At 44.5% G+C, this 25,354-nt stretch overlaps 1 protein-coding gene across 2 annotated transcripts in view; it reads left to right on the top strand.

Annotated features, from left to right (window-relative positions):
* The first annotated feature begins 1,482 nt into the window (after nt 1-1,482).
* The window catches only part of FLT1 (fms related receptor tyrosine kinase 1), a 117,900-nt gene continuing 94,028 nt past the window's right edge, over nt 1,483-25,354 (top strand). Inside the window, exons 1-3 of one of the 2 annotated variants that reach the window (XM_056329042.1) lie at nt 1,483-1,816; nt 17,685-17,781; nt 18,079-18,299. In XM_056329042.1, the coding sequence (XP_056185017.1) occupies nt 1,516-1,816; nt 17,685-17,781; nt 18,079-18,299 (619 nt within the window). In that variant the 5' untranslated portion in view covers nt 1,483-1,515. The remainder of the gene's footprint in view (nt 1,817-17,684; nt 17,782-18,078; nt 18,300-25,354) is intronic. The other variant, XM_056329043.1, reaches the window with a different exon arrangement.

Below are 25,354 nucleotides of genomic sequence, written 5' to 3'. Positions count from 1 at the left end.
GCAGGAACATCCAGTTCCCTGAGCTTCTTCCACAGGGAGCCCTTGCTCCTAGGGGGTCTAAGCTGTCAGGATGCCCAGTGTCCTAGTTCTTGTTGGTCTGTCCTCCCTGGCCGACTGTTTTCCCAGCTGCTGTCCTCTCCGCTGGAGGAGGTGATTTCTTATGAGTCATCCTCTTCGGGAAAGAAACCTTGGGGTTCTTCCCCCTATGGTGTGGGCAGATTAGGGGGGAGGTATCCATAACTATTTTATTTTCAAGGTCTCAGCTGGGGGCAGGAAGATTGGAAAATGCAGACTTAAATTCTTAGTTTACGGTGTCACTTATGGAGTCGGACAAAATTGTGCAGGAAATATTCTCACAGACTTTAAACTTGAAAGTTAAACATTTCTTAAGTTAAAAACAACACCAACTTGTCATCTTTTTTCTTGCACAGGACGGTCTGGTGGGACACAGGAGATGTGAGGTCTATTTCTGGCTCTTGTCACCAGCTTCCTATGACCTTGGACTAGCCACCTAACCTCTTTATGTGCCTCCATTTCCTTCTTTGTAAAATGTGGGCGATCACATTTACCTGCCCCATGCAGACAGTCTTGCAACTTACTTCTAGCACAAAAGCATAGGAAGCGCCATACTGGGTCAAACTAAAGACCTGAGTCATCCAATAGCCTTTCCCTGGCCACACAGGGGAAAAGCAAAAACACCGGGCTTGTGTTCGGCTGTCACGGGCTCTCTCACGGTTTTTCACAAAATAAAGCACGTATGGAAAACACGAGCTGAGTGCATAGGAAGGGAAATATGTTTGTAGGATAGTGCTGGATGTCGCAGGGTCAGTGAAGGCCAGCAGCAGCGCTGGTAGGGCGGACTCCCGCAGCATCCTTAACCAGTGCTGCCCCTGCCTGGCTCCGCTGCTCTGAGCACGCCGGCCGGGGACCCGGGCTGGTGCGGGTCAGGCCCCGCGCAGGGCAGGCTGCCCCGCCGCTCCCCCTCCCCGGGGAAAGGGGGTCGAGCGGCCCCCAGGGCACGGGCAGCGCTTCGGGGCGCTCCGAGCATCGTGCCCGGCAGCGGGGGAAACGCTGTGGGGCACCGGGCAGAGCCAGGCCCGGAGCTGGGGACGAGACGCGGCGCTGCCGGCGTCTCCTTGCGGAGCCGGAGAGCGGCTCTGCGGGCCGGGGACCGCCAGCGTTCGGCCTTTGGTCCGGGGAACGCAGGCACGGTGCGCGCCTTCCCGGGGGAGCCGTGCGGCGGTGCGGGCGGCGAGCCCCGCTCCCCGCCCCCCGCCCCCGGCGGCTGGAAACTCCGCAGCTCCGGGCTCCGGCGGGGGGCGCGGCCGGGCTCCGTGGGGGCGGGGGGCGGCCGGCAGACCCGCGAGGGAGCAACGCCGTGCCCGCCGGCGGGCGGGGGACGCGTCCCGGGGAGGGCGTGCTCCCGGCGGAGGATGTGGGCAGGGGGGGCGGAGGGGTGCGCGGTGAGGGGTGGAGAAGTTATAAATCAGCGGGGCCGGGGCTGGCCGGTAATTGATGCCCGCGGGAGGTGAAGCTGGCAGGGCGGCCCGCAGCGGACACTCCCTTTCCGCGGGCCGGGGCGGGCGGGGAGGGCTCGGGGCTGCTGGATGCGGATCCCGCGCCGCGCTGCGCCGTTATCTCCGCCACCGCGGCAGGAGCCCGGGACCGAGGAGAGCCCGTCGGAGCCCAGCCGGCGCCTCTGCCTCTGCCTCGCTGCCGTCGGCAGGGGAAGAGCCCTGCGCTCCCGCGGGCAGGACCATGCCCCGCCAGCTGCTCTCAGGGACCGTGCTGCTGGGAGCCGCCCTCCTGCTGGCAGGTAAGGGTCCGCCGGGACCCGCGGCGCCCTCCGGCCCCGCTCCGCGACGTGCCCCGGGCGATGAGCCTCCGCGGCGGCGCCCCCCGCGCCCCTCGCCGCACGCCGCTTGTCGGCTGGAGCCGGCGGGCACCTGCCTCCCCTCTGCCCCTCTCCCCTGCGCAGAGCCGGGGAAGCGATCCGCCCGCTTTCGGAGGGTCGCGAAACGCCGCATCCCGAGCGGTCGTTCGGCTCCGGACCGCCGGCGGCATGCCCCGGGAGCGGCGCCGCGGGGGTGCCGCCGATGCGGAGCCGTGGTGCCTCCCCTCCTCCGGGCGAGGCGGGGGTGCCGGCGGGGAGGCGAGCCTCTGCCGGGCACGGGGGACAGCCGCTCTGGGAGATGCCCGAACCGGTGCATCACGGAAAGCAAGCATGTCTCGTCTGCAGGGCAGGTTTCTTTCCTCCACGTGTCAGCCTCTCGCAGTGAAGCGGGGAAGGTGCCCGTTCCCATCATGCAAATCCAGGTCCCGCTGCCTCCCCGGGCCCCGGGCAGGACGGCGCGGCGGCGGGTCGGGGCTGCCTGCGGGGGTGGCCGCGCGGGTACCCGGCGTGAGTCTCTCTGGAGAGTGGGATGGAGTTGCCCTCCGGCGCCTGCATCCCGTAACGCTGCGTGTGCCGGGATCGGGTCAGTGCAGGTTCGCTTTCCTTCGTCGTGTCTTACTTCGCTTGCAAGCGAGGAGCCGGCCGCAGCGCCGTGGCGGGGAGCGCGTCCCAGCGTTGCGTTGCTGGTCACCTGGGAGCAGGGGTGCGTGGGGCCGGGCAAGCGCCGGTCCCGCCTGGGCTCCTCGCCCCGCTGGGCCACCGAACCGTGGGGCAGCCCCGCGGAGCGGCCCGGCCCGGCGGTGCCGCAGCCCTCCCGCGCTCGGGCTCCCCGTGTCCCGCACGGAGATCCCAGGTGCGCCCCGGGTCGCGGAGACGGCGCGCAGCATCGCCGGGCCTGGCGGCCGGCTGGAGGCGAGACCGAATCCCGGGTGGGGAAGGAAAAACTCGAGCTCCCCCCGGGACCGGAGCCGAGGCCCTTGGCCGAGCAGCGCGGCGGCTCTGCGGTTAGCGGTGCGGCCGCCCGACCCCCCGCGCTGCCCCGCACAGTGGCCGGGGCCCGGGCAGCCCCGCACCGCTGATCCCGGGCAGCCCCGCACCGCTGAGGCCGCGGGAGCGGCCCCGGCCCGGTGGGCACCAGGCGCTGCTCCTGCTGTCGGCGGCGACGCCGCGTTCCGGGGCTGCCCGGGGGAGAGCTGGCGGGGCCGCTCCGACGGGAGGTTTTCCTGCTAGGGAAGTGCTGATTCATCAACTTTGATATGGATATGTAGGTATTCTTCCCCCCCCCCCTCCTTCTTTTTCCCAGGAAAGTGCTAATTTCCCCACATTATTCGTCACTGCCAAGGAGGTTCTTATGCCCAGGATGAAATAGGCACAGGCAAGGGACACCCACCCTGGATACAGGAAATGTCGGTTCAAGTCCTTGCCAGGCTTCCTTCACAGCTTGAGCTTGAACTTCAGCATCCCGCTCCCACATGGGCTCCCGCAGTGACCAACTATGCTGGGGGACTGGCTTCCTCTTTCCTGTCTGAAAGGTTTTCCATTGTGCAAAGCATGGCAAACCCACTGCCCAGGGAGAAGGTGGACTCTTGTGAGGCAGGGGCTCTAAGAGACCCTAGTTCACCTTCCTGTTCCAGAGACTGTCAGGGACATGTGCACCCTAGATCAATTCCAATGGGAAAAACTTGGCTTGTTTAGGGGAAAACAGGTGCTCTGGGTGCTGGGCACATCCCGGGGTCAGCTCAGGTGCCATAGGCACCAGAAAGATTCTTCTCTATAGGTTGGCTGAGTGCCTCTACAACTGTTTTGCTAGAAATTCATACCCTGCCTTAAATGCACAAGACATTGTGCTCCAAATCAGAATTTAGATTTCCTCAAACGTTTTGATTTTGTTCCACTTTAATTTTTTTTTTTGAAAGAAAATCACCCTTGCACAGCTTTGTTTGGACATCCCAGGTTGATCATGCTTCTTCTGGGTCAGTGGTAAAAATTTCCATACTTGCATTTGCATGGTATGTTTGCATGGAGAGTTTCAAAGTTACTGGTGAAGTGGTGGGATTTCTTGTACCATGCATATCTCTCTGGTTTTCTTCCCTTTTCACTTTCCTTTGATGCCTATTTACCTAAAACTCTTATTTAGGCAATCTAGTGCTTCCCATTTCAAGTGTTCTTGATGAAGCTCAGTTCATCACCACCATATGGTCCACTCTTGTAATTCAGTCTCTGCTTCCATTTACTGACAGGTGCTAGAGGAGATTCACAGAAATAGTCAGTGGTCCAGGAGTTACTAGAGAAAGCATCATAAAGAAGCGGCAGAAGGAGATCTTTTGGCTTATATATGTCTATTTAATAATTTAAATTTCCCCAAAGCATCATGCAAGCTACAAGCAGTGAGAGTCCTCATTTGAAAAATGAGATCAAGGAAATTATGTTTCTTTGACATGTGAGTGTGGGGCACTTCAGCTCTCTTGTCTTTTTATGCACATGTGTATTTTGGTTGATGTGGGAAAGAACTGTCTGTGTTTTGCATAGTACTAGCTTATGTTTCCTTTATAGCTTGTATGTATATTTATTCCATATTGTGTTGCATCCATCTATGCTGAAGACTGTACACATAATCGTCGACATGAAATGCTGTTGCCATGTTAAGTTCAATCTCCCAATCCTAGACTTTGTATGACAATAATTTTAATAATTTAGCATTTGGGAATGTGAAGGACTGGGTTTAAACCCTGAAAAGACCAAATTCTACAGCCAGGATCAATAATTCTGTGGCCACATTTCCAGAAACATGATCTGGCTGTATTTGGCTGTATTTCCAGTTTTCCACACAGAAGCTATACCTAGCAATTAGCAGCTAGAAGGTAAATAGCGTCTGTTACAGTCTTATCTGTCAACAGTGCCATAAGAATCTAGTCGGAACTAGATCATCAAAATCCCCCGTGAATGATGGACTTTTCAATTTCATGGTCAGCTGGAAAAAATGAAGAAAGAAATTCCAGGTCAAATCTAATCAGTGCTGAGGTTAATTTCTTGCAATAACTAACCTGACTTCCCTGAAAGTGCCATTTAGATGGAAGTTTGTCTGTAAAGGTTTCAATTTAATTTGAGTCCTCACTGAAACAGCTGCACAGATACATGGCTACAGTGGTCTAATGTGGGCTTAGGGATGGAGATCTTCATGGAGTCCAGAAAAAATGGCTTTCCCACTTCTTCTGGATCTTCGTGGAAACTGGGCTCCCTTAAAAATTACAGACTGCGTTCACATAAGCAGAAGAGTTAGACCTTACTGCATAACATAGTTTTTTTCAAAAAAATGGGTTTAAGTATCAAACTTACTGACATTGCTGAAGAAAATTACTTATATCACTTACTGGTGTTTTACTAGACAGGTGTTTTGCTCATACACGCTACACAAAGCCAGATTTAATTTTCTCATAGCTGATGTAAATGTGGAGTAATTCCTTTGGCTAGGAATTGGGCTAGGCTAGCATCTTGCTTTATGGTTCATGCTGGAGGAAATCAGGACTTGGCCTGTGCCCTAGTAAAAATCTTCATATCCAGAAGCACTCGATACATTTAAAACAATAAAATTTGCCACTGGGGAGACTGGAGGATTTTTTTAGTGGTGGTGGGGTTTTTTTACATGTGAACAATAACAAACAAGCTGAGCCTATTTTTTGTCACATGCTTCAAAGACTGAAACCAGTAGCCCTTCACACTGTGTGGGTGTTTAGGACAAAAGGAAATTGTCCAGATTTTCAGGACAGTTGCAGAGTCCTTACACTTTCATGTGGTTTGGAAAATTCAAGCACTATGTTTATCAATTTGCTAGTTTTCATGTCTGACTGAGATTGGGAAAGGAGGAAGCTCCACAGATGAGAGTTAAGGTTCGGCATTTTAGAAGTCTGTGACAAATGGGGCTGTGGTGGGGCTTTATCAGCAAAACTGTTCCTTTGAATCCTGCCCCAAAGTTAGGGATTGGGACTTCCTGCTGCAGCCCCAGAGGGAATGGAAAGCGACACTGCTGCAAGAGTAGCTTTGCCAGGAGCTGTAGGATGGCCAGCCACAGTCGCCTCTGCTCTTGGAGGTAAGTTCCTCCTACTGGTGTAAGACCTTCAAGAAGCAAATTGCTCCCTCCGCAGACATGCTTTATCTTTAGATCTCGCTTCTCCCCCAGCAGCCTCTTTTTTTTTCAGCTATCAATATTTGTAAGAATGCTGGGGAAACATTTCTATGTATATTTGAGCATGAAATCCACCCATGGACAGTACCAGGCCCTTCTTTCCTTGCCCTTGTGATGCATCCTCACTATACATATTCCTGCAATGGAGAAACAACCTTTCCCAAGCATTCCAGCTGGGAATGACCTAACTACTTAACTCACCACGCGGAAACCGCTCATCCTAAAATTGGTGCCAGTGATTGTCAGCAAGGTGCCCACACAGTTTTCTTCTAACAAGATGCAGAAGTTCACTTTCATTCCCCCACGGCTGGAGGTCAGCACTGCATAAATCCTGGTGGTTAAAAGAAAAATGCTGCAAACAGCAGTTTGAAAAGTGAAAATACAGGCATTAGTGCTCTCTCCAAAGCCAAGCATGGAACAATATCATGCCTTTTGTGACCGGCAGAATGAACACATGCTGGAACTAAGCAAAGCGCTAACAGATTGAGAAACAAGGGTGTGTGGGGGAAGAGATTTGAAACTATACATTTCAGAAGTACTTTTGTCTGCAACTTAAGTCTTGAGCCATTGATATGTATGGAGAAACTTGGACTGGGAGTGTGGATGACTGTTTCTTTGGTATTAAGTCATGTTTGGTATTTGTCTTTTTGGGGTTTTTTTTGTGGCACAGTGGGTGGAAATGTGCCAGACTAAAGATGAAGAGGAGGATGATTTTGCTCGTGATGCAACTGTATTGTCCAAGACAGTTACAGATGCTTGTGAAACAGTTAACTGATTTATTAATAATCTTTCCCAGATTTTTGTTTGGCTTGTGTTAATGGTTCACGTTCACGATGACCTGATTTTACTATCTCTGTTGTTTTCCCATCAAATCCCAGTTGATTTTTATTACCAAAATCAATTTGTCCATATCCACAATGTTAAGTCACCCTTGTAATATATTTAGAACACAATTCAGCGTGATGCAGTTGACACTTGATTTCTGTTTGCGTGACTTTTCTAGATGATGGGGCTGCTCCTCCAGCATTCCCTGATACATGGCACTAAGCACGCCTAAATGCAATCCCTTTTAAGTTGTATTGCTTCTTTTGGAGCTATGGCCTTGAAACAAGGTGCTCTTTGCCATTAGAGCAGCTGAAGGATGGGGAAGTGGTTAGAAGGAAGTGTTTCTAGGACTTCAGTGGATAGATGTTGTGGCAGTGTGGTGACATTATTTCTGCACCGTGCCCGGAAGCGGGGGTGGAGTGGGCATGGTGGCCCTTGCAGAGCCAGGGACCCGTGAGCAGATGTCTCTGTTCCTCGGAAGTTCCCTTGGGAAGCCCGTGCTCTGGGAACAAGACCCCCTGCTTAGTGTGTGGGGAGCAGCGAGGGATGAGTGTGAGGGTGTTTCATGAGAGGAATTTCACAATTTCACATAGTTCACTTGAGTGTCCTTCCTGTGGGATTCTTCCCTGCCACGGAGTGAAGGAATTTGCCCCTTTTGCTCCCATTATTGTTCCTCTGTGGAAAAACCTCTCATCAGGATCACCGTGGACTAATGTTAACAGAAGCGTGAGAGCTGCCATCCTGGATCAGACAAGGGTTCTGTTTAGCTCCGTGTCATGTCTCTGGCGGTGTCCAACATCTGATCTTCAGGGGAGGTTCAAGGAACCTTGCAGGAAGCAGTTATCTGATAAAATTCTCCAGAGAGGAAATTTTTTTTGTAGTATGATCTAAAATCCACTATTATTTACTAAGAAACCGTGGGATTGAGGGTCAAGGAAGCTAAAATTAGTGCCTGCCAAAACTCAGGTGTTGTCCGTGTTTATGGCAAATGGATATAACATAGTGGAATTAAATTGCATTATATTGTATAATAGAATTTTCTTCTTCTGTTGTGCTGGTAGTGTTTGGGTTGAAACCCCGCCTTTCTTTGTTTCATGCAGTGCTGTAATTAACATTCGTCCTAACCTATTTTATAAGTATTAATGGTTATAATTTCCCAGTGTAAACTGAGCCATAGGCAAGCTTGCTAGAAGCTTTCTGCTCGTGCCCCTACCCTAGATTTAGTGGTTTAGGTGTCATTTAACTGCAGAACGGGTTTAGCCTCTGGAGCCGTTGCAAGGGATTCCTCTGTTCTGGTGCTTCTCATCTCTAGTTTAAACCATTGTGTTGCATTAGTTATTTTCTCTTGTTTTGAACCCAGGGCCTTCACCTATAGCTTTGCTTTATACGTTTAAGTAGGGTGGATGGAAAGTCAGTTCCTGACTTTCTTTTTCGTGTGTGTCTTGGAGTGTTGCAGGACAGTTCAGGTGTAATGATGGAGCATCGGAAATAATAACTGGCAGCCTTCAGCAAAGTGGAAATCCTGCAACTTTGCTTTACATTTACTTGTATATAGTTCATAAATTATTTCTATGTGCACAGCTTAATGAATAATACAGCCCCAGATGAATTTGACAGGCCTGTATTGCTGGCTGAGCTGGCAGGTTACTGGCAGGTAGGCAGTTTGTGTGACTGTATGAAATAGTCTTCCATTTCAATCCTACTGTATTGCATAATTTGTCCTACCAGGGAATCTGTTACACATTTTAAGTATCAAGTTGGTAAAGAAATTTAATTTGGTCAAGAAAGTGTACCCCCTTACTCTATATAGGAATTCTAAATTATTTTTCTGTCTGTTTTAATGTACTTGCTTTGTCTTTTTACCATCTCAGTACTTTCCTACTACGCTAGTTAATGGGATAAACTTTTTTCAGAAAGTATTGAACTGATGATTATGTTCTGGGATCTGTCACAGTGCAATTAGAGCAGAGGTGCAGTGGTTGCTAACACGTCTCAGTAAGTGATGGAGTAGATCTGATGGCTCACAGATGTAATACAGGTAGGGCTACCTACAATCCCATAAGCAGCACAGGCTTAATGATGTGTAGAGGCATGAAACCATACTTCTGGGTGAGTGCCAGTGGCCGATCCTACGGCATCACTTTTGGATGGGCAGATGATGGAGTCACAACCACTTCTCATTTACAACAGCCTGAGCAGGGTCTCTCTGTAGGGGCCAGGGCAGGCACAGCAGGGTAGAGGGGTATATGAGCCACATGGACCTATGCTGAACATGGCTGTGAAGGTATCACTATAGCCTAGCCCTGCTGTAACCAGTTCTTGCTGAGAACAGCCTCAGCAGACCTGCTTTTTTTTAAGCTGGGCATTCACTTTGTTGAAGACCAGATGAAGGCGGACACAACTGTGATATTTATCTTGCTTTTCTCAACATACACCATCTATATATACATATATGCGTTTTGCCACCTTGGGGTGGTTTACCAAAGTGATGATCCAATGAAGGTTCATGATGGAGGTGTCAGACTGTACATTTGGATTCCCATTTTCAATTCCATATGCTTAATGGGAAAGACAAAATTTGCGATTATGGCTGGTTTTACTTCTTCTCTGTAATTGCTTTCTTCTTATATAAGCTGATGAAATGGGCACCTTCACCAGGCTAGATAGTGCCAAAGGTGCTCATTTCAGATGCTAAGTTTCTAGAGTTACTAAAATTGGGTAGATAAAAGAAGAAAGATATTTTTTTCTCTCAGGTTCTCTGAATGCTAGATTTTAAATTTTATTTTTAATTGGCATTATGTAAAGTGCCTGTGCTCATCCACAAGTGTCACCTGGTGACTTTAGGGCAGACAGGACACAATCTTCTGATGAGCTGGTGAAGCAAGTGCCTTTAGGCAGGTGTTGCATGGGCACAGCTCACTGAGCTGCATGGCCTTGGCTGCCCAGCTATGATGGGAAATGGTAATAATTTCAAATGGTAGTAAGTGGAGCCAGAATTATTTCAAGTACGTGTGATTTCAGCTTGTTAAATTTCTACATCTAAATTTTTCAGTGATTAAAACCCCCCTGCCCTTTAATGAAATAGTTTTACCCCAGGCTTCTGTAAGCACAGTCTGACTTAGCTAGGGCAAATACTGGCAAAACGCTTGGCAGTTATTGGGGAAATACGTATTTGTTTGCATTTACAACTTTTGGCCATATTGGCATGGTAGTGTGTACTGCTCAGAGGTGTTAATGCAGTGCTATCAGAATTGTACTTGTTCTATTTTTAGCTACTGGGTGTTTTGCTTTGCCTCTATAGCATCTAATCTTACATTGGTGTGTGTACACATGTAGGGGCAGCAGAGGCATACAGATAGTAAATAAACTCTTATCGCTTGCTCTGAGATCCAAAACTGAGAGGGTAAGAACACACTTGCTCAAACAATAGACATACACATTTTTCTGTGCCTGTGAAGGCCTTTCTTGGGCAGTAGCATATCCATTTGCCCTGCTGAATGATTTTTAGTTCCAGAGCGTGGAGTCAGGGTCGAGGCATTTCAGTCTTCCCAGGACTCTTCTAATCAACTGTGAGAAACCTTATCGTGTTTGGACTCTATTATGATTCCATATCATACAGCAGTCCAGCTTTCACATCCATTAACTTACCCATTTTCTTGGCTGGCTGTTATGTCCTAATGGTAATTTAAATTCTTAAATTATGGTTGTGATGAATCAGACTTAAGCATTTGATCCAGAAATGACTCGGCATGTGTTGCAGAACACCAGACTGGGTAATTGGAATGTCCCTTCTGGACCTGAAAGGGACAAGCCAATGAATTGATGATATTTATGCATCAGTGTGTACTTTGTAAGTAAATAGCTTCCAACATTTTTCAATTTTCTTGATCTTGAAAGGAAACGAGAACGCATTTCAGTCATGACAGAGGCATGTGTGAGTGATAGATCCATTGAGGAGCAATACAGCTTGAGCTGCTTCTTCTGCCCTGAGTTTTCTGTTTGCTGGCAATGTACCAGCACACATGGTGCCTCTTCACTCAAGAGCCAAGTGGAAACAGAGACAAAGCTACCTTGCAGTCACAGGACCTATGTCTGTTAATCCTTGCAAGTCCCCATGGCCCTTAATTGCCCTGCAAAGTTCTGCTTTGACAGAAATAGTGGTTACGTTTTGCTGCTTCAGCTCACCTGGACAATTGTCAGTGTTGGCTTGGGACAACGGCATACCTCCTTGCTTTCTTACAGATTAAGCTGTCCTAGTTTCTCTTCTGCAGGCTTCAGGTGTGAAGATTTGATTTGCGTCAGAGAAGTGGTGTGAAATAGGTGTATGAAGGACTGCAAGGTTTCCTTTAGAGTGGGGACCTAGATGGCATCTGAAAGACCTGGAGATACTGCTGTGAACCTCAGGGTGGCTCATGGTTTGGCACTGTGGGTCTTTCCTGGAGGCTGTTTCTAAGTACAGGCAATGGAGATGGTGCGTTTACCCCTGGATGCAGGAACCAGACTGTGCTGCCTGCTTTGCCTGTGCCTGAGCAGTAGAAACCCAGGCAACATAGAGGAGATGGGGGCTATTGCTGCCATGGAGATAGAAGAGTGTCTTGCAGTAGCAGTTTTCTCCAGCCACCAGCAGTCCCAGAAATAGAAAGCTTCATTACCCAGGCTGATCCTTCCTACCTCTAGTCCTGTGGCAGGAACAGGCCAGACATACAAACTTGGAGCAGGGGGAAAAAAACCAAATTTCCAATCACCACCCAAATTTTGTGAAAACTCTGCCTAGAAGTTCTCCTGTCTTTGGAGAACATCATCAAAATGCAAGTATTCATGCTGATGGGGACCTCAGTATTGATTAAACTAGGAGGACCTGTTAGTCATCGTTCCTCCTTATGGTCACATGTAAACCAAAACTTTAAATGACTCTTCAGTGTTGACCACAGGTTCTTGTTTCTTTCTCACTCTTTTTTTTTTTTTTAATAGAGTGATTTGGTGTAATGATGTAATTGGAATTATTATAGGTAGGTACAACTGTTCAACCAAAAAAAAATAATTTACATTTACTTACAGAATGGCCTGGAGTACCTTTAGAAGAGACAGTAATATAACAGCTTGTCAGGAGCTCTGAAATAAAGAAAACTACTGAAATCCCAGGTTTTCTTACAAAATGGAGTAAAGCCATATATCCAGTATGAGGTTAGCTGGTGGCCATGTTCTGGTTAAGGTGCTGCTGCAGATCAGAGTCAGCTCATTTACACTGGAGATACACTGCAGGTCAAACCACTGGGTACCACCATGCTCCTGAGCATTTCATCCGGATTCTGCAAGTGCTTATTAGTTGCACACATGTGGGCATTCCCACCCCCTTCAACGGGATGACTCATAAGGAAGTGCTCATAAGCAAGAGTAAAGTCCTGGGCTGCATTTGCACGGAATGACCCGCGTTTTAAAGAGCACAGAGAGGTGAAGACCCTATTAAGAAATCATGTGCACTCTCTTTCCAGTGCAGGAGTCTCCCCTACAAAATACATTTTTGCTGAATGTGTTTGGATCAGGAGGGAACGACGATTTTGATGGTAAAACCCACAAAGGTTCAGTTATATTTAACAAGCCTTAAAACGCATGCAAATCCAACAATGACTGAAACAATTACTTCATGATGGATAACTTTATTGCCCACAGATGGCACTTTAAACCCAGAAGGTCAGATTCTTTGTATACATTGAAGTTGCAAAGATAAACTGATCATTCTCCTTAACCTCTCATTGTGCAGGTGAAAAAAGATCAGTCAACATGTTCAGGATAACTGGAGTGGTTGGAAGAGAGTCACGCAGCCTCAAATTATGAAGATGTTAAAAGTAAAAAGCCACCAAACCTGTTAACTTCAAGGAAATTTCTAATAACTTTTAATATCATATGTGTGGGTTTTTTTAACTAAGCCATAAAGCTAGCTTTTGGGTTTAATTTTTTTAGTCAGAAAAATTCGCAGTGTGTGAAAGGAAATTTAAAAGTAGAAGCTGGAAAAAATCAAAATGGGGATAATACTCCAAAATGTGGTCCTGGTTTTGAGTTCAGAAGGTCTACCCTTTTAAAAGAAATTGAGATTTAGCTGAAATCAGTAGAAGGTTGATCATGTGTGCATGGTTACTCATTTGTCTGTGGAACTGAACTTACATGTCATATTGGAAAAGTAATATGCATTTTCATTTATTTAATCTTTTTTTTTAATTACTTGTAATCAGTGGTTTTGTTTAACAGATAATTCACATTTTTATTTACTTCATTCAGGAAGAGGATCACTGTTTTTTGCAAAGCAGAAAATAATTGAAGGAAGTTCTTTCTTTTGTTGCCCTGCAAATTACAGATTATACCCTCTGCTTAAAAAAAGTAATAATTGTCCTTGCCTTATTTTAGACAGAATGGCTAACTTTTGCAATCTAAATTAATGTTTGCTTATTAATTAAGCAACCTGGTTGACTGACTTTCACATGTATCTAATAAGCCTTCCAAAACAAATAGAGTATGCTCAGAAAAATCACCCCTTTCCCTATGGGAGAAGATTCTTCAGTTATCAGGATTAATTAGTTCTCTTGTTGTCACATGAAAAGAAGTTGCACCCCCCAATGTAGGTCAGTGTGAGGGTAGGCTGCTGATGGTCGCATAGTGACAGGCACAATGATAAGTGAATGTGTCCTGTTGAGCCATGACCCTTCAGAAAAGACAGTGTCAAGTAAAACGCCCAGAGAAGGTACATAGAAGGCATAATCTGCTTCTAAATATTGACAGTAGGAATTTCCCTGCTATTCTCCTTCCTTTTTCTTTTCTGGTAAACATGTCAAAGTCTATTGCATTTGTGCTCTGCATCAGTTTTGAAGCATTTAAAAATGTAAGGAAGCTAATGACCCATAAATAGATAGGATGTCAAATAAAGCTATTTTTCTTCAAGACTAAGCATCTTGCTGGTAAAAGCATTGTCTTGCATACTTTTAAAAGCAACAGTATTGGCTTGAAATACGATCTTTATTTCAGTTTTTTTTCAGTGAAAAACTAAATGAATGTATAACAAATTGATGTATCATGCCAAATGCGCTGAAGTTAGGTCTTGAATATGAATAACTACTGCAGTTAAGTGTCTAAAATCTACTTGAAATCAATGATGAAGCTCTGGCTTATACCAATGGGAGCAAAGACAGACAAACATTAAGCACTCCTTTAGATCCCACTCACAATATTTACAAATACTGTGGTGTCTTTTAGATATATGTAATATGTGTAAAAGGGCAAAAGCTTGAAGATGTATCTGGTATTTCTGAGGGTTTTTTTGCCTGCAGGATGGGGTGAAAAGATCTGGTGTTTGGTTTGGTTGATTTTTTTGTTTGGTTTGGGGTTTTTGTTGTTATTGTTTCTTAATTTGATTTTAATAACTCTGAAGCAGATCTTCTGGCACACAGGCTTCCAGGCTGTCTTGTTTTATATGCTTAATTTAAGATAGATCTTGAGATTTTCATGTGGATGCCTTTGCTTTTATCACTGTAGAGTTATCAAGAGAAAAATCTGTAACACTTATAATGGTTTCTTGCCCTTCGCCTTTGGCAGATTCTGAAAACAACAGCAGCCCACAGTCCCAGGGCTGGTGTCCTGGTCTCGGCATGGGTCAGGCATGGGCATGGTGCTGCATGGCTGGCTTTGCTCCTGGGCAGGGTGCTGGTGCTGAGCAAAGCCAAACACTCAGCACTGCAGTCATAACCAGGCACTGCAGACTTGCTCTCCTGCTTTGCTCTCAGCACCTGTCACTCACATGGATTTTCCACCTTTCCATCAATTTTACACTGAAAGCAACTTAGGTGTTGCTTTCTAACAACTGGGCTAAGTGTTGCAACTCTAGCAGCTGGGCTTTGATCCCAAAGGATTCCTTTGGTAGACCATTACTGATGTTTTTTTCATACATATTGAACTGTTTTTAATCACCATTGCATGCTTTCAGCTTTTCTAGAGCCTGAAATAAGGAGGAATTCAGGGAAGCTTGGGGCCAGGTTTCCCTCTGAAGCAAGGAAGAAGATTCATAAAGTTGGGTATAAACACTGCCTTCTTGGGAGAGTATCTGAGCCTCCAATTCTGGCACGACAAGAGGAATAGAAATGAAAATTAGGAACATGGTAGTTTCACAAACTGTCAGATTGTTTAGTTGGAGGACATTAACAAACCCTCTTAAGCAAAGTGACTAGGTTGCTCCTCAAGAAGCTGCCTAAGCTCTTGCAACATCTTATCTGAATTTCTCAATGTTTAGCTTCAGGGACATGATTTCAGAACAGCAAATGAGTAGACTCATAAACTTTAAGCATCTGTGGAGGGCTATCCCATAAAAGCACAGTGCGTTCCTTGGGAGACCCAGCATTTCAGAGTTGTGGTCCATAAATGGCATGTGAGAAAAATGTATGTTTGCAATATATCACATAACAAATGGCTTCTTCAAAGATTTGCTGCATCTTTTTTCTCCCCTCTTAACAGCTGGCAGAATATATTCCTTTCTAGTTAGAAGTATGATTGTCTAGACAACTTGCAGAGGAAGTCTGTGTATTTGTACAGTATCACCATTCAAATTTCTGGTAATATTTGTAGTAATATTTCTTTATTCTGAAAACTTGTTATGCCCTTGCTTGAAGCCTGTTCAAGTGAGCTATAATTTAGTTTATGTCTATGTTTAAGTGTACCCTTTAAATCTTGTTTTCAGTAAGGATGGATGATGGCATATACAGGAGAACTGCTGGAGCCACAGCATAAATAAGATATACAGAGCTAGAAAGAAAACTGCAGATAAATGTAACTAACTTAGATGCCAAAGGTTAGTTAAGTTAGTTAACCCCTATAGTGCACATTTCCTATATTATAAAGGAAAAGAAACAGCTCTCTGAACACCTCTAGCAAACGATTTTGAAGACCTAATCAACTATTTGCTTCTTCTCATGGCTTGCACTAGGTAGTCCCAGAAGGTGATTTAGATCTCTTGCCTCCACTAATGTTACAGCGAATCAGTAGGAAATACTTACTGACAAATGGAGCACAGCTGGCTCCCATAAAAAAACCAAACCAAACCCAACCCCCAAACCCAACCCAAAGGTGGCAGGTGAGGGCAGTGCCTCTTTACCTTTTGTACAAAATCCTTGTACTTTTAACATCTCTCTCCATAAGTGGAGACTTGGCTTCTAGGCCTTTCTCAGGCTGAAGGAGTTCAAGTCCACATCTTGGAACAGAGTTTTGTTATTCAGCCTCTAATCTGAGGCTACACCTGCTGCTGGGTTAAAGCTGCTGAATTTGGAGCAGCCATTGGCTTTGGAGGGTTTATACAGCTGAAATTTAGTCACCAATCTCAGCCAGAGCTGGTGTCCAAAAGTTCCTTCTATAGTCAACAAAAGAGGGACTCCTCTCCAGTGGGTGATTCTACTATGTTTGGTGCATACAGCTGTTTGTATTTGGCTGTGGCAGGGACCTCTTGAGGGAAGGGCTTAAAATAGCTGAACTGAAACTGTACTTGACTGAGTTCTAGTGGAAAATCTGCGTTACCCTTGTTTATATGATGCTGTTTCTCTTGTATGTTGACAAAGAAATACTTTCTCTTAAAGTGATCTGGGGTACTCTCTGCTCCTCTCACAACACTGGAATCTTCACAGATTGCACTTGGGTTCAGATTTAGACTTAAACTGGGTTTCAACTTTAACTGTTTCAAAATATTTTCTTGTTATGTTCCTAGCTTCTGGAACACTTTGCTGTCAGCGGGAGGGCAATGGGATGGATCAAGGACTGTTTCTTCTCTAAAGCACGCATTTCTGTCTGCTTGCCACAAAAGCTTTTGTGGCCCATAGTCTATTACGGGGCAAAGATAAAACATGATGCCTTTTCAGCGCTTGCTGCCTTGTTGAAAGGGAAGGTCCAGTATTCCTCTAGTCTTCTGACCACGGGGCTTTTTCATGGACTTCCTAAAAATTGCTTTCATATGGCCTGTGAGAAGCCTGCCTGGATGTTTCCAAGTGTCCTGAATTACGTCATGTTACACTGACACCCAGGGTTTCACCCACACTAGACTGCTCCGGCTGTGGCTAGGACCATGCTGGCACGCTTGCTTTCTCAATAAGCAGCAAATCTGGTCTGGAAGGTGCCTTGATCTTGTTCTCAACATTTACTGTAGAGCTGTCCAGTTGCCCTTTGACACCACTTTGCCAGTAGGAAGCCTGCAGCCGGTGAGGGGCCGTAGTTACTGTGACCTTCAGTCATGAAGGGAAGATCCTTAATCCCCTTTCACTCCTCCCAGAGCAGTTCCAGTTTTGCAGCAAGCTGTTTGAGTGAGGGTTAGGTATCTCAGAGGTCAGTACGTGGCTCTTGCTGTGGAAGTGGCTGACTTTTGCCCTTCCCATTGAAGGGGCTGCCATGGTGGTGTTTCCTAAGGAAATGCAGCCAGTGGTGCTTGAGGGCACGCTTCCTTGGTTAGATGTGTAGCCACAAGGTCTTGAACTTTCTTCGTGATACACTCAGTGAACAACTTGAGAGCAAAGTCATTGACCAAAACTTGCATAACTTTAATTTGTACTTTCTCCCCTGAGTAATCCTCATGGATTATGTGAGTCCTGAGTTAGGACAACAGGGTCCTGCCCAAAGGAAGAGTATGTGTGGTGAGGGGGACCTCATTTTCTTTGCTTTCCTCTCCTAATATAACATCATAAACATAAACATGAGCAGACTGGGAACAGGATGATTTGTCATTGTTAATGTTTTGGTTTTTTTCTCTCTTTGTTTTTCTAGGATCTAGTTCAGGATCAAAATTAAAAGTTCCTGAGCTGAGTACAAATGGCACACAGCACGTTGTTCAAGCAGGCCAGACTTTAAATCTCACCTGCAGGTAACCAGCTGAGTTGGATTCTGATAATTTGGCTGGGAGTTCATACACCTGACACTTTTTTTTTTTTGTAACTGAAATTAGAAAAAAATGAAACCTTATATTGTGGGGAAAGGTGGGGAGTGAACTTCAATGGCAATTGTTTAGTAGTTCTTTGTTGTTTCTGTTGTTGTTTTTGGAAAACAAGATAAAAGAGAACCCCAGAAATAGCCTGATATAATAAAAAAGAAAGCTTGGGAACTGGAGCTATATAATTGCAGACCAACATAATTGTTTCTGCTTCCTTATCTGTATTTGCAGGGGGGAAATGGTTCATTCATGGTCTTTGCCTGAAACTCTAAGTAAGGATAGCAAAAGGCTGAAAGTAATTAAATATGCCTGTGGAAGGAATGGGAAGCAGTCCTGCAGCAGTCTGACCTTGAGCAGAACTCAAGCAAGTGACACTGGAAACTATAGCTGCAAATACCCAACAAGTCCAGCAAAAAAGAAGAAGGAATCTACAGTCTATGTATTCATTAACGGTAAGATTACAATTTTTAACATGTCTTGATACTTGCATTTCAATACAGCAAAATGGACAAATAAGGCAGTTCAGCTGTGGTCAAATACAGGGGGGTTAATATTTTCAGCCTTGAAAAATGTCATGTTAACTTACCAGCTAACATATAAATTAGTATAAATGTACAGATATTATGCTTTCTCAGAGCTTGCAAATACAAATGCTAGTGTTTTATCTGCTAGGAAAAAAATGAAGAAAGAAAAAGACCCAATCCGACCAGTTTGCTAGAATAAATAGAACTCCACTTGGAAGTTCTTTGTTGTTTCTGTTGTTGTGAAATAGGCAGCAGAGAAATCATATCTTACAAAATCAGATGATGACTGATGAAAACCGTGTATCTGGTACAATGTCCACTTCAACCTGCCTGTCTAAGAGTATAGATTTCTAGGCAGCTGAGGGATGCCAAACCTGCCTATCTAGATCACCAAATCATCTCATGCTGTAGAAAATTACTGTTTGCACGTTAAGTCACATTCAAAAATGTACTCTGTAGTCAATGTTACACTGATTGTAAAAATCTAGAATAAATGGAATCAAACTGAACACAGAATTGTGTTCAGCAAACAAGTGTTGTGTAATGTATGGGAAATGCTGGAATTAGGTCAGTTAGGCTGTAACAGAAATTGCTTTCTGATCCTGTTTTCTTCCAGGATATTAATCAGACACTTCTCAGAGCAGTTGACTTCAATAGATACAATAATAAAATAAGAAACTATACACACTTTAGGGATTTAAGTTAATTTTATATTTTAGTTTTTCTTGATTTTTACACAATATCATTAATAGATTACTGTAAGATATCAGGATTCACAGATTTTGAAAGCCCATATTACAGAGAATGTGCAACTGGAAGTTTTCCAAATTATGTGTCTGCTGCTCCTAACGAGTTCACATTAGAGTGAATTAGCCCTTGTTTCCATTTTGTGACATGAAGAGTGGGACTGGTGCTGTGAAAAAGCAGAATGAAATGGACCTCTCATTACAGTGATAGAAAATAAGATAGCTCCCCCCATTATTGTGTGTTGCTTTATTGAGAATTCCTGAATAATTCATGCTGTTTGCCCCGCTTTCCTTCATCTGAAATACACCGTAGAGTGTTTTTCTTACCCAGATATTTTCAGACAATTCACTGGATAACCAACTACAGGTGCATCCATGGAAGCATAACCAAAGCAGGTCACTCATTTAATGACCACTATTTCCTGCTGCCTAGGAAAACTTACAATTTTCTTGAATGACTTTTGCAAGTTTCCCATCATGGGACTTTCTTGAACCTCTCACCTTGGATGTTATCTCTATAAGATCTACCCACAGTCCTCTCCATTCACCGTGTGAGAAGAGCAAAGATGGTTGTGAGACTGACCGAGAACCTTTCTGCTAAATGCACTTTACGATATAGGAGGTTATTTTATGTTCTCTTGGTGTCTTTCCTGCTTGAAGTGTTCATTTTTCAGAATCCTGAATTTTTACAAATGGAAGACACAACCCGTCTTTCTAACTCTTCAGTGCTTCCCAAGTCATACATAGCTTGCTTGTATCTGAAAGAGATCCTCAATTAGATGTGTGTGAACCAAGGTTATCTGCCTAAATCACGTGATGATGGAAGAGAAACGTATCCTTGGAGAAATGGTTTTTGGACAGACAGATGGACACCCCCCACCCCCTCTGCCCACACACACACACATCCACCCCCCCGTAATCAGTTAAGGAACACTGCCTGAGTGTCTTGGTTTTGTTTATTTTTCAAGGACATTCAGTCATTAAATGTTGATGTCACTGTTGAAGATAGGATTAGATTACATTTCTCCTCCTACCTGACTTGCCAAAACCCAGTAAATGTTTAAGGGACAAGAATGTATCAAGCTTAGACCTCTTTGGCAGCTTAATTTTCTGAATTTAACAATCCTTTTGTTTAAGAACCAATTTCTTAACACTTAAGTGTTGATTGGATCCTAGTAAGCACATGTAAGAGTTAGGGCAAACTACTGATAGCGAGGGAGGCTGCAAGGTAACTGCTTATTTAATGTCTGTTGAAGGCATCGCTCTACCCTAAGGTGGGGAAAGGTTTATTAGTCCTCCAAAAATTTACAATTTCAGGAAGAATTGTTGAGTAGGTTGAAAAGAAACAAGAAAGCAAGCACCCTTTCTGATCAATGTAGCATTAGCATTTGGAAAGAATATACTAAGGAATCTCTTAATATAAGTAAAGTCCTTGTTTCTGTGAATGTGTATGAAATTCAATTACCTGGCTCAAGGTGGGGTGAGAGGTGGGTAACAATCATCTGTGAAGACTACCTTTCCTGAGTTTAGTTTTATTTTAAATGAATTTATGGGTGCTTAGGAAATAAACATTTGTAAAATTTGGGTCCCTCCTGGTTTTGTATTGTTTCCTGTGGCAGGACGTTGTGTCAGTCCATTTCCCATATTAGCTCCATGTGGATCACAGAGGCGCCTGTTTCCCATGTCTTAGCATGCTGCAGATGAGAACAAATAGTTGCTATTTACAAACACAGAATCCGAATCAGGAAAATTGATATTGTTTGTACAGGAAGTCATCACTTATTGTTTTAAAAATGTTTTTCATTTCCGTAATTAGAGTGATACTGAATATGAACTGGATTTTTAAAAAAACCAAACCCCCACAAAACAAAACAATAAACCTAGTAAGTCTGTTGGTTCAGTAATGAATGTATGCTATAGCAAATGAGCTTCTGTAGACGAAACCAAGATGCAGGTCAGTGAGAAGGACAGTGCAAGTCCCACATGCCCCAGGATGACCTGAAGCATTTCTGAAGTCCTGTGCTTGCGTGATTGAGAACAGGCAGGCTGGTGACTTCTCTTGCAGGATCTAGTACTGACACCACCCTTCTTTCAGCTGGAGAGGTCACTACTGTGTTTCACAGGACAGTGAGTGTGCAGTGTGTGCCACAGCAACTCTTGACTACACAGGGCTCAGGAATTGAGACATCAAGTGAGGGAAATTAATTCTCTTAAGAGTCTTGGGCTTTGCTCTAAGAAAACTGATGTGTCCTGACTTCCACCAGCAGCCATGGGAAAAATCTGAAATGAAGCAAAGCTTCTTTGCCAATTTCTCCACTGTCTTGGACCCCAAACTGCTCGGATCCTTGTTTTGTATGCAAATGCAGCCTAGTAGTAAAATGGAAAGATTTGTAATAAACGCTCACTGTGTACACTGGAGTGAGGCATGGGGAATTCTCTGCTTGAAAAGAGATAATTATGGAATAAAGACATTTAAGAATCAAAACTTATCAGCAGGCTGTTTTGAAACCTATGTAATTTCCCTGGGGACAGTGCTGAAGGCTTTTCTTTCTGCCTGCCTTTGTTCTACTATCTCCAAGACACTATTTTCCAGTTACTGGGGCTCATTCATATTCTTCAAAAATGCGCAGTTCTCTTCATTCTCTACTCTCCTCATCTCTTGCCTTTGATCAGTTGTTCCCATGGTATGACAGAGGAAAAGCATATAAGTTCAACTAACATTGATATATCAAGGTTAGATTTTTGCATGTATTTAAAAAAACTTTGATTCAAGTTGAAATGTTGCTGCTTCCTGTGATGAAGATAGCTTCCAGCTATTAATATACAAGAATAAGGTCTTAATTCTGCTGCAATGAAGAATTTGTCGCTAAGTGAAGTTGTACTTGGCCTTAGGATGTTAGCCCATTTCTTGGTCGATGTTCTCCCTCTCCTTGTCTCCCCTGGAACTCCTGCTGTGTGTGTCTTCTGACCACATACTTTTCCTTGCGTAATGAGACATGTATTGGTACTTCAATTAAACACCATTCAAAATACCTGTTTTAAAATCAGACCTCTAGGCTGAGTCAGCTGTCTATTCTCTTTCTGTACTTAACAGAAAGAAACAAGGACCTTCTGGTACGTATTTCTCATCACTGACTTTTCAAGGAATCTGGAGAACAAGCCTGTCTTGCTCTGAGATGATTTAAATCAGGTGAGACAAATCAGAGCTGGGTAATTAAAGGTACAAGTCCTGAGAGTACTAGTACTCACCATTGCCTAGAATGTCAAACATGTCCACTAGTTTTGGATCTTTCACTTGAGATGTGTCTTGGGTCGGACAGTCCAAAATGAAGGGCTTTAGCATTAGTGAATGCTTCAAAATGTAAGCCTCTGAATTGCCAAAACATCTGGGGTTTTGAGTGCATTTTCAAACTCTAGAGTTGTATTCTGCAAGTGCTGAGCATATGGCGTCTCCTTGGGAGGTCCACTTGTTGACAGATAGCTGGATCCAGCCCCAGAACTGATGTGGAATTAAGACTTAGCTTGAATGGATTGAGTCCTATAACCCTAAAGGTACTATGTTGCAGAACAGGGAGAGCATCCAAAGAGTTCCCCAAGAGGGTCTCTTAAGATCAGAAACATTAAAGTCAAAATAATTCAACAGGTGAAAAAAGCAGTAAGACAAAACACCCTGAAACCTAAAAGAAAGGGAGATTTTCTTCTTCTTTTTCCTTTTTCTTCTTCATATTCAGAAATAAAGTGCTGACAGAAGAACCTGCTGAGGCCTGGGAAACTCTTCCTCCCCTGTGCCTTTTTTCTGTCTTTGCTTTTGGCACAGTTTTAAAGTGAGCAGTACAGTTTTGGCTCGCACTGTCAGAGTCAATAATATGATAGCACTTCTGTTATGAAAAGGAAACTAGTTGAAGTTAAACTACGCTACAGCTGTGTCAAGTGTGCAGACACATTTTTAGTGTCTAATGGGGTTCCTGGTACAAAACGGAGCCCTCTAGGACTTGCTGATGTCAATCACCTATAATTGACATGCTTTTGTCATTGCATGTACGTGGACTTCACATGTTGGTACGCTGTGCTGAGCGGAGCACATGCGGAGGCCTTGGCAGCATCGAAGGCCAGGCACTGAACCCTCTGAGGTTCTTCTTCCTCACCAAGGCTTATAGCTCCTACTGAAACAGGGCTACATTCCCAAGATGAACTATCCAAGAAGCAGGGATACATCTGAAAAAGGGTTCTTAATGTCCAGTAGCCTTTCTAGAGATCATTTTCTGAACATAGTACTCTAGCATGGATTTTCCGGCTAATGTAGGTCAGAATATTTTTCCATAAGAGTTATAGACATGTTTTGTGTGTGTTGCAGACCTGCGTCAATGATAGCATTCTATAACTAGCCCCAAAGGAAAACAAACAAACCCTGCCTAAAAATCACCGTACAGTTATGCTAGCAATGCTTCATCTGTGAATGTGCTCCAGATACAAAGTATTCCCCTCCTTTTCCTTTTTATTTTTTTTCCCTGGACTTCTGTGATTGTTAATTTATATCTCAAGTCTTCTTTCAAGGTTGAGAAATAATTTGAATTTGAAGAGTATTATTTTACAGGCTAAAGAGAGGCAAGAGTGGAAAAGTCCTTCTTGCAGATGTGTTGTACTTCCAGACATGTCAAATGGGATTATTATTTTTTTTTTCTTAAGGAACATAGGTACTTACATGTGAGCGGGTTGAGTAGGTGCATTTCCTAGGGCATGATTCATCTCATCATAAAACAGATGTCTAAAATGGGGCAGATGAGTCCCGTGGCAGAAATCCCCCTTTCCCCTCAGTGACAACACTGACAGGTTGCCCACCTAGCTCAGTGAGAGATGTCTGTGTTTTAGATGTTAAGTGAGATGAGAGCCGCTCTTGGTGTGCAAGGTTCTTCTCAAATTACTTCTGAACAGCTCTACTAATCTGGCTGGGATACATAAAGTTAGTTAGAGTGAATCCCTACAATGGAAAGGGGAATTTGGCAGTTGGCTTATTATCTTTAATGAAGTTTTCAAGCCTGTACTTTACTAAAGACTTTGGTCCTTCCTTTTCATATGCATGAGGGAAAAGGATGTTATGTGAATGTGAGGAAACTGGTTTGGCTCTTTCAGCCCCCAAAAAATCTTAATGATGAGCCAGGTGTAAGTAGGTATTTTGGAAGAACTTCAGAGGACAAACTTTCAGAGAATTTCAAGGAGCTCAGATATTCCTGCAGAGACTTTTCTTCTTGCAAATGTGTAAGTACTCTGACTTACATAGCTCAGATTATTAAAAACAAAACAAACCCAAGAACAGTAGCTGAAGCTTGTGGAAAAAAAAGAACCTCTCCATCTTTTTTGAATTTGGCATTTCAGTGTTGGCTAATTTAGTTGTTTGTGCAAACCCCATAAATAGCCTAGACAGGTTACTGATACCAGACATAATATTGCTTGTGTTAAGTCTCTTACCTAGTTTGTATCTGGCTGCCAACCAGCTTAATAAAAAGCTGCTATTTATATTCTTTAACAATATAGCAAGTGACCTTCATGGATTTTGTGATTTCATGAACGCTTTTTGTGGTTTCATGTTGATTGTAACTGAGAGATATTGTAAGGAACACAGTCAAACCAGCACCCAGTCATTAATTCCAGGCACAATGTAAACTGAGTAACCTTTAACACATGCAAATATTCTGACTGTCCAGCTTTCATTTTTCTACCCTTGCAGGCATCTCTGAAGAAAAAAAACACCACAAAACCCAACCAAAACTAAAAAAACAAGTTTGACCCTCTTAGATATTCCATTCCAAATCCCAATGGAGCTAAATGTGTAACTTGGATGTGATCTTCAGGACAGGTCAATCCATGATGTTGCTTTTATGTCTAGAGCTTTCTGAGCATAAAAGTGAGTAAAGCTGGCCCAGGAGTCCGCCAGTGGGGGGTTAGGTCATCCCAGATGTGCTGCCAGCCAGCTGTTCAGGGAAGGATGGCATTTACCTCCCTTCAGGAAGGAATTGGGAGGAAATGTAGCAGAAGCCGCTGGCAATAGCTAGGGCTGTGATGGGAGGGGAAAAGGAAAACAGAGGCAAGGAGTGCTATTTTTTTGGGGACAGAAGGATTCCATGTTGTTGGCATACCCTGCCAACATGGTATAACCTGCCCTGGTGCTGGCGTCAGTTTGACTCTGCCTCATCCAGGCTGGTAGAGCCTGCACCAGGCTCTGGTCTCGAGGCACTGAGA

The sequence above is a fragment of the Falco biarmicus genome, chromosome 2, assembly GCF_023638135.1.
Source record: "Falco biarmicus isolate bFalBia1 chromosome 2, bFalBia1.pri, whole genome shotgun sequence".
Lineage (NCBI taxonomy): Eukaryota > Metazoa > Chordata > Aves > Falconiformes > Falconidae > Falco > Falco biarmicus.
Note: the sequence above shows the minus strand (reverse complement) of the source record. Positions and strands in the feature narration are given on the sequence as shown.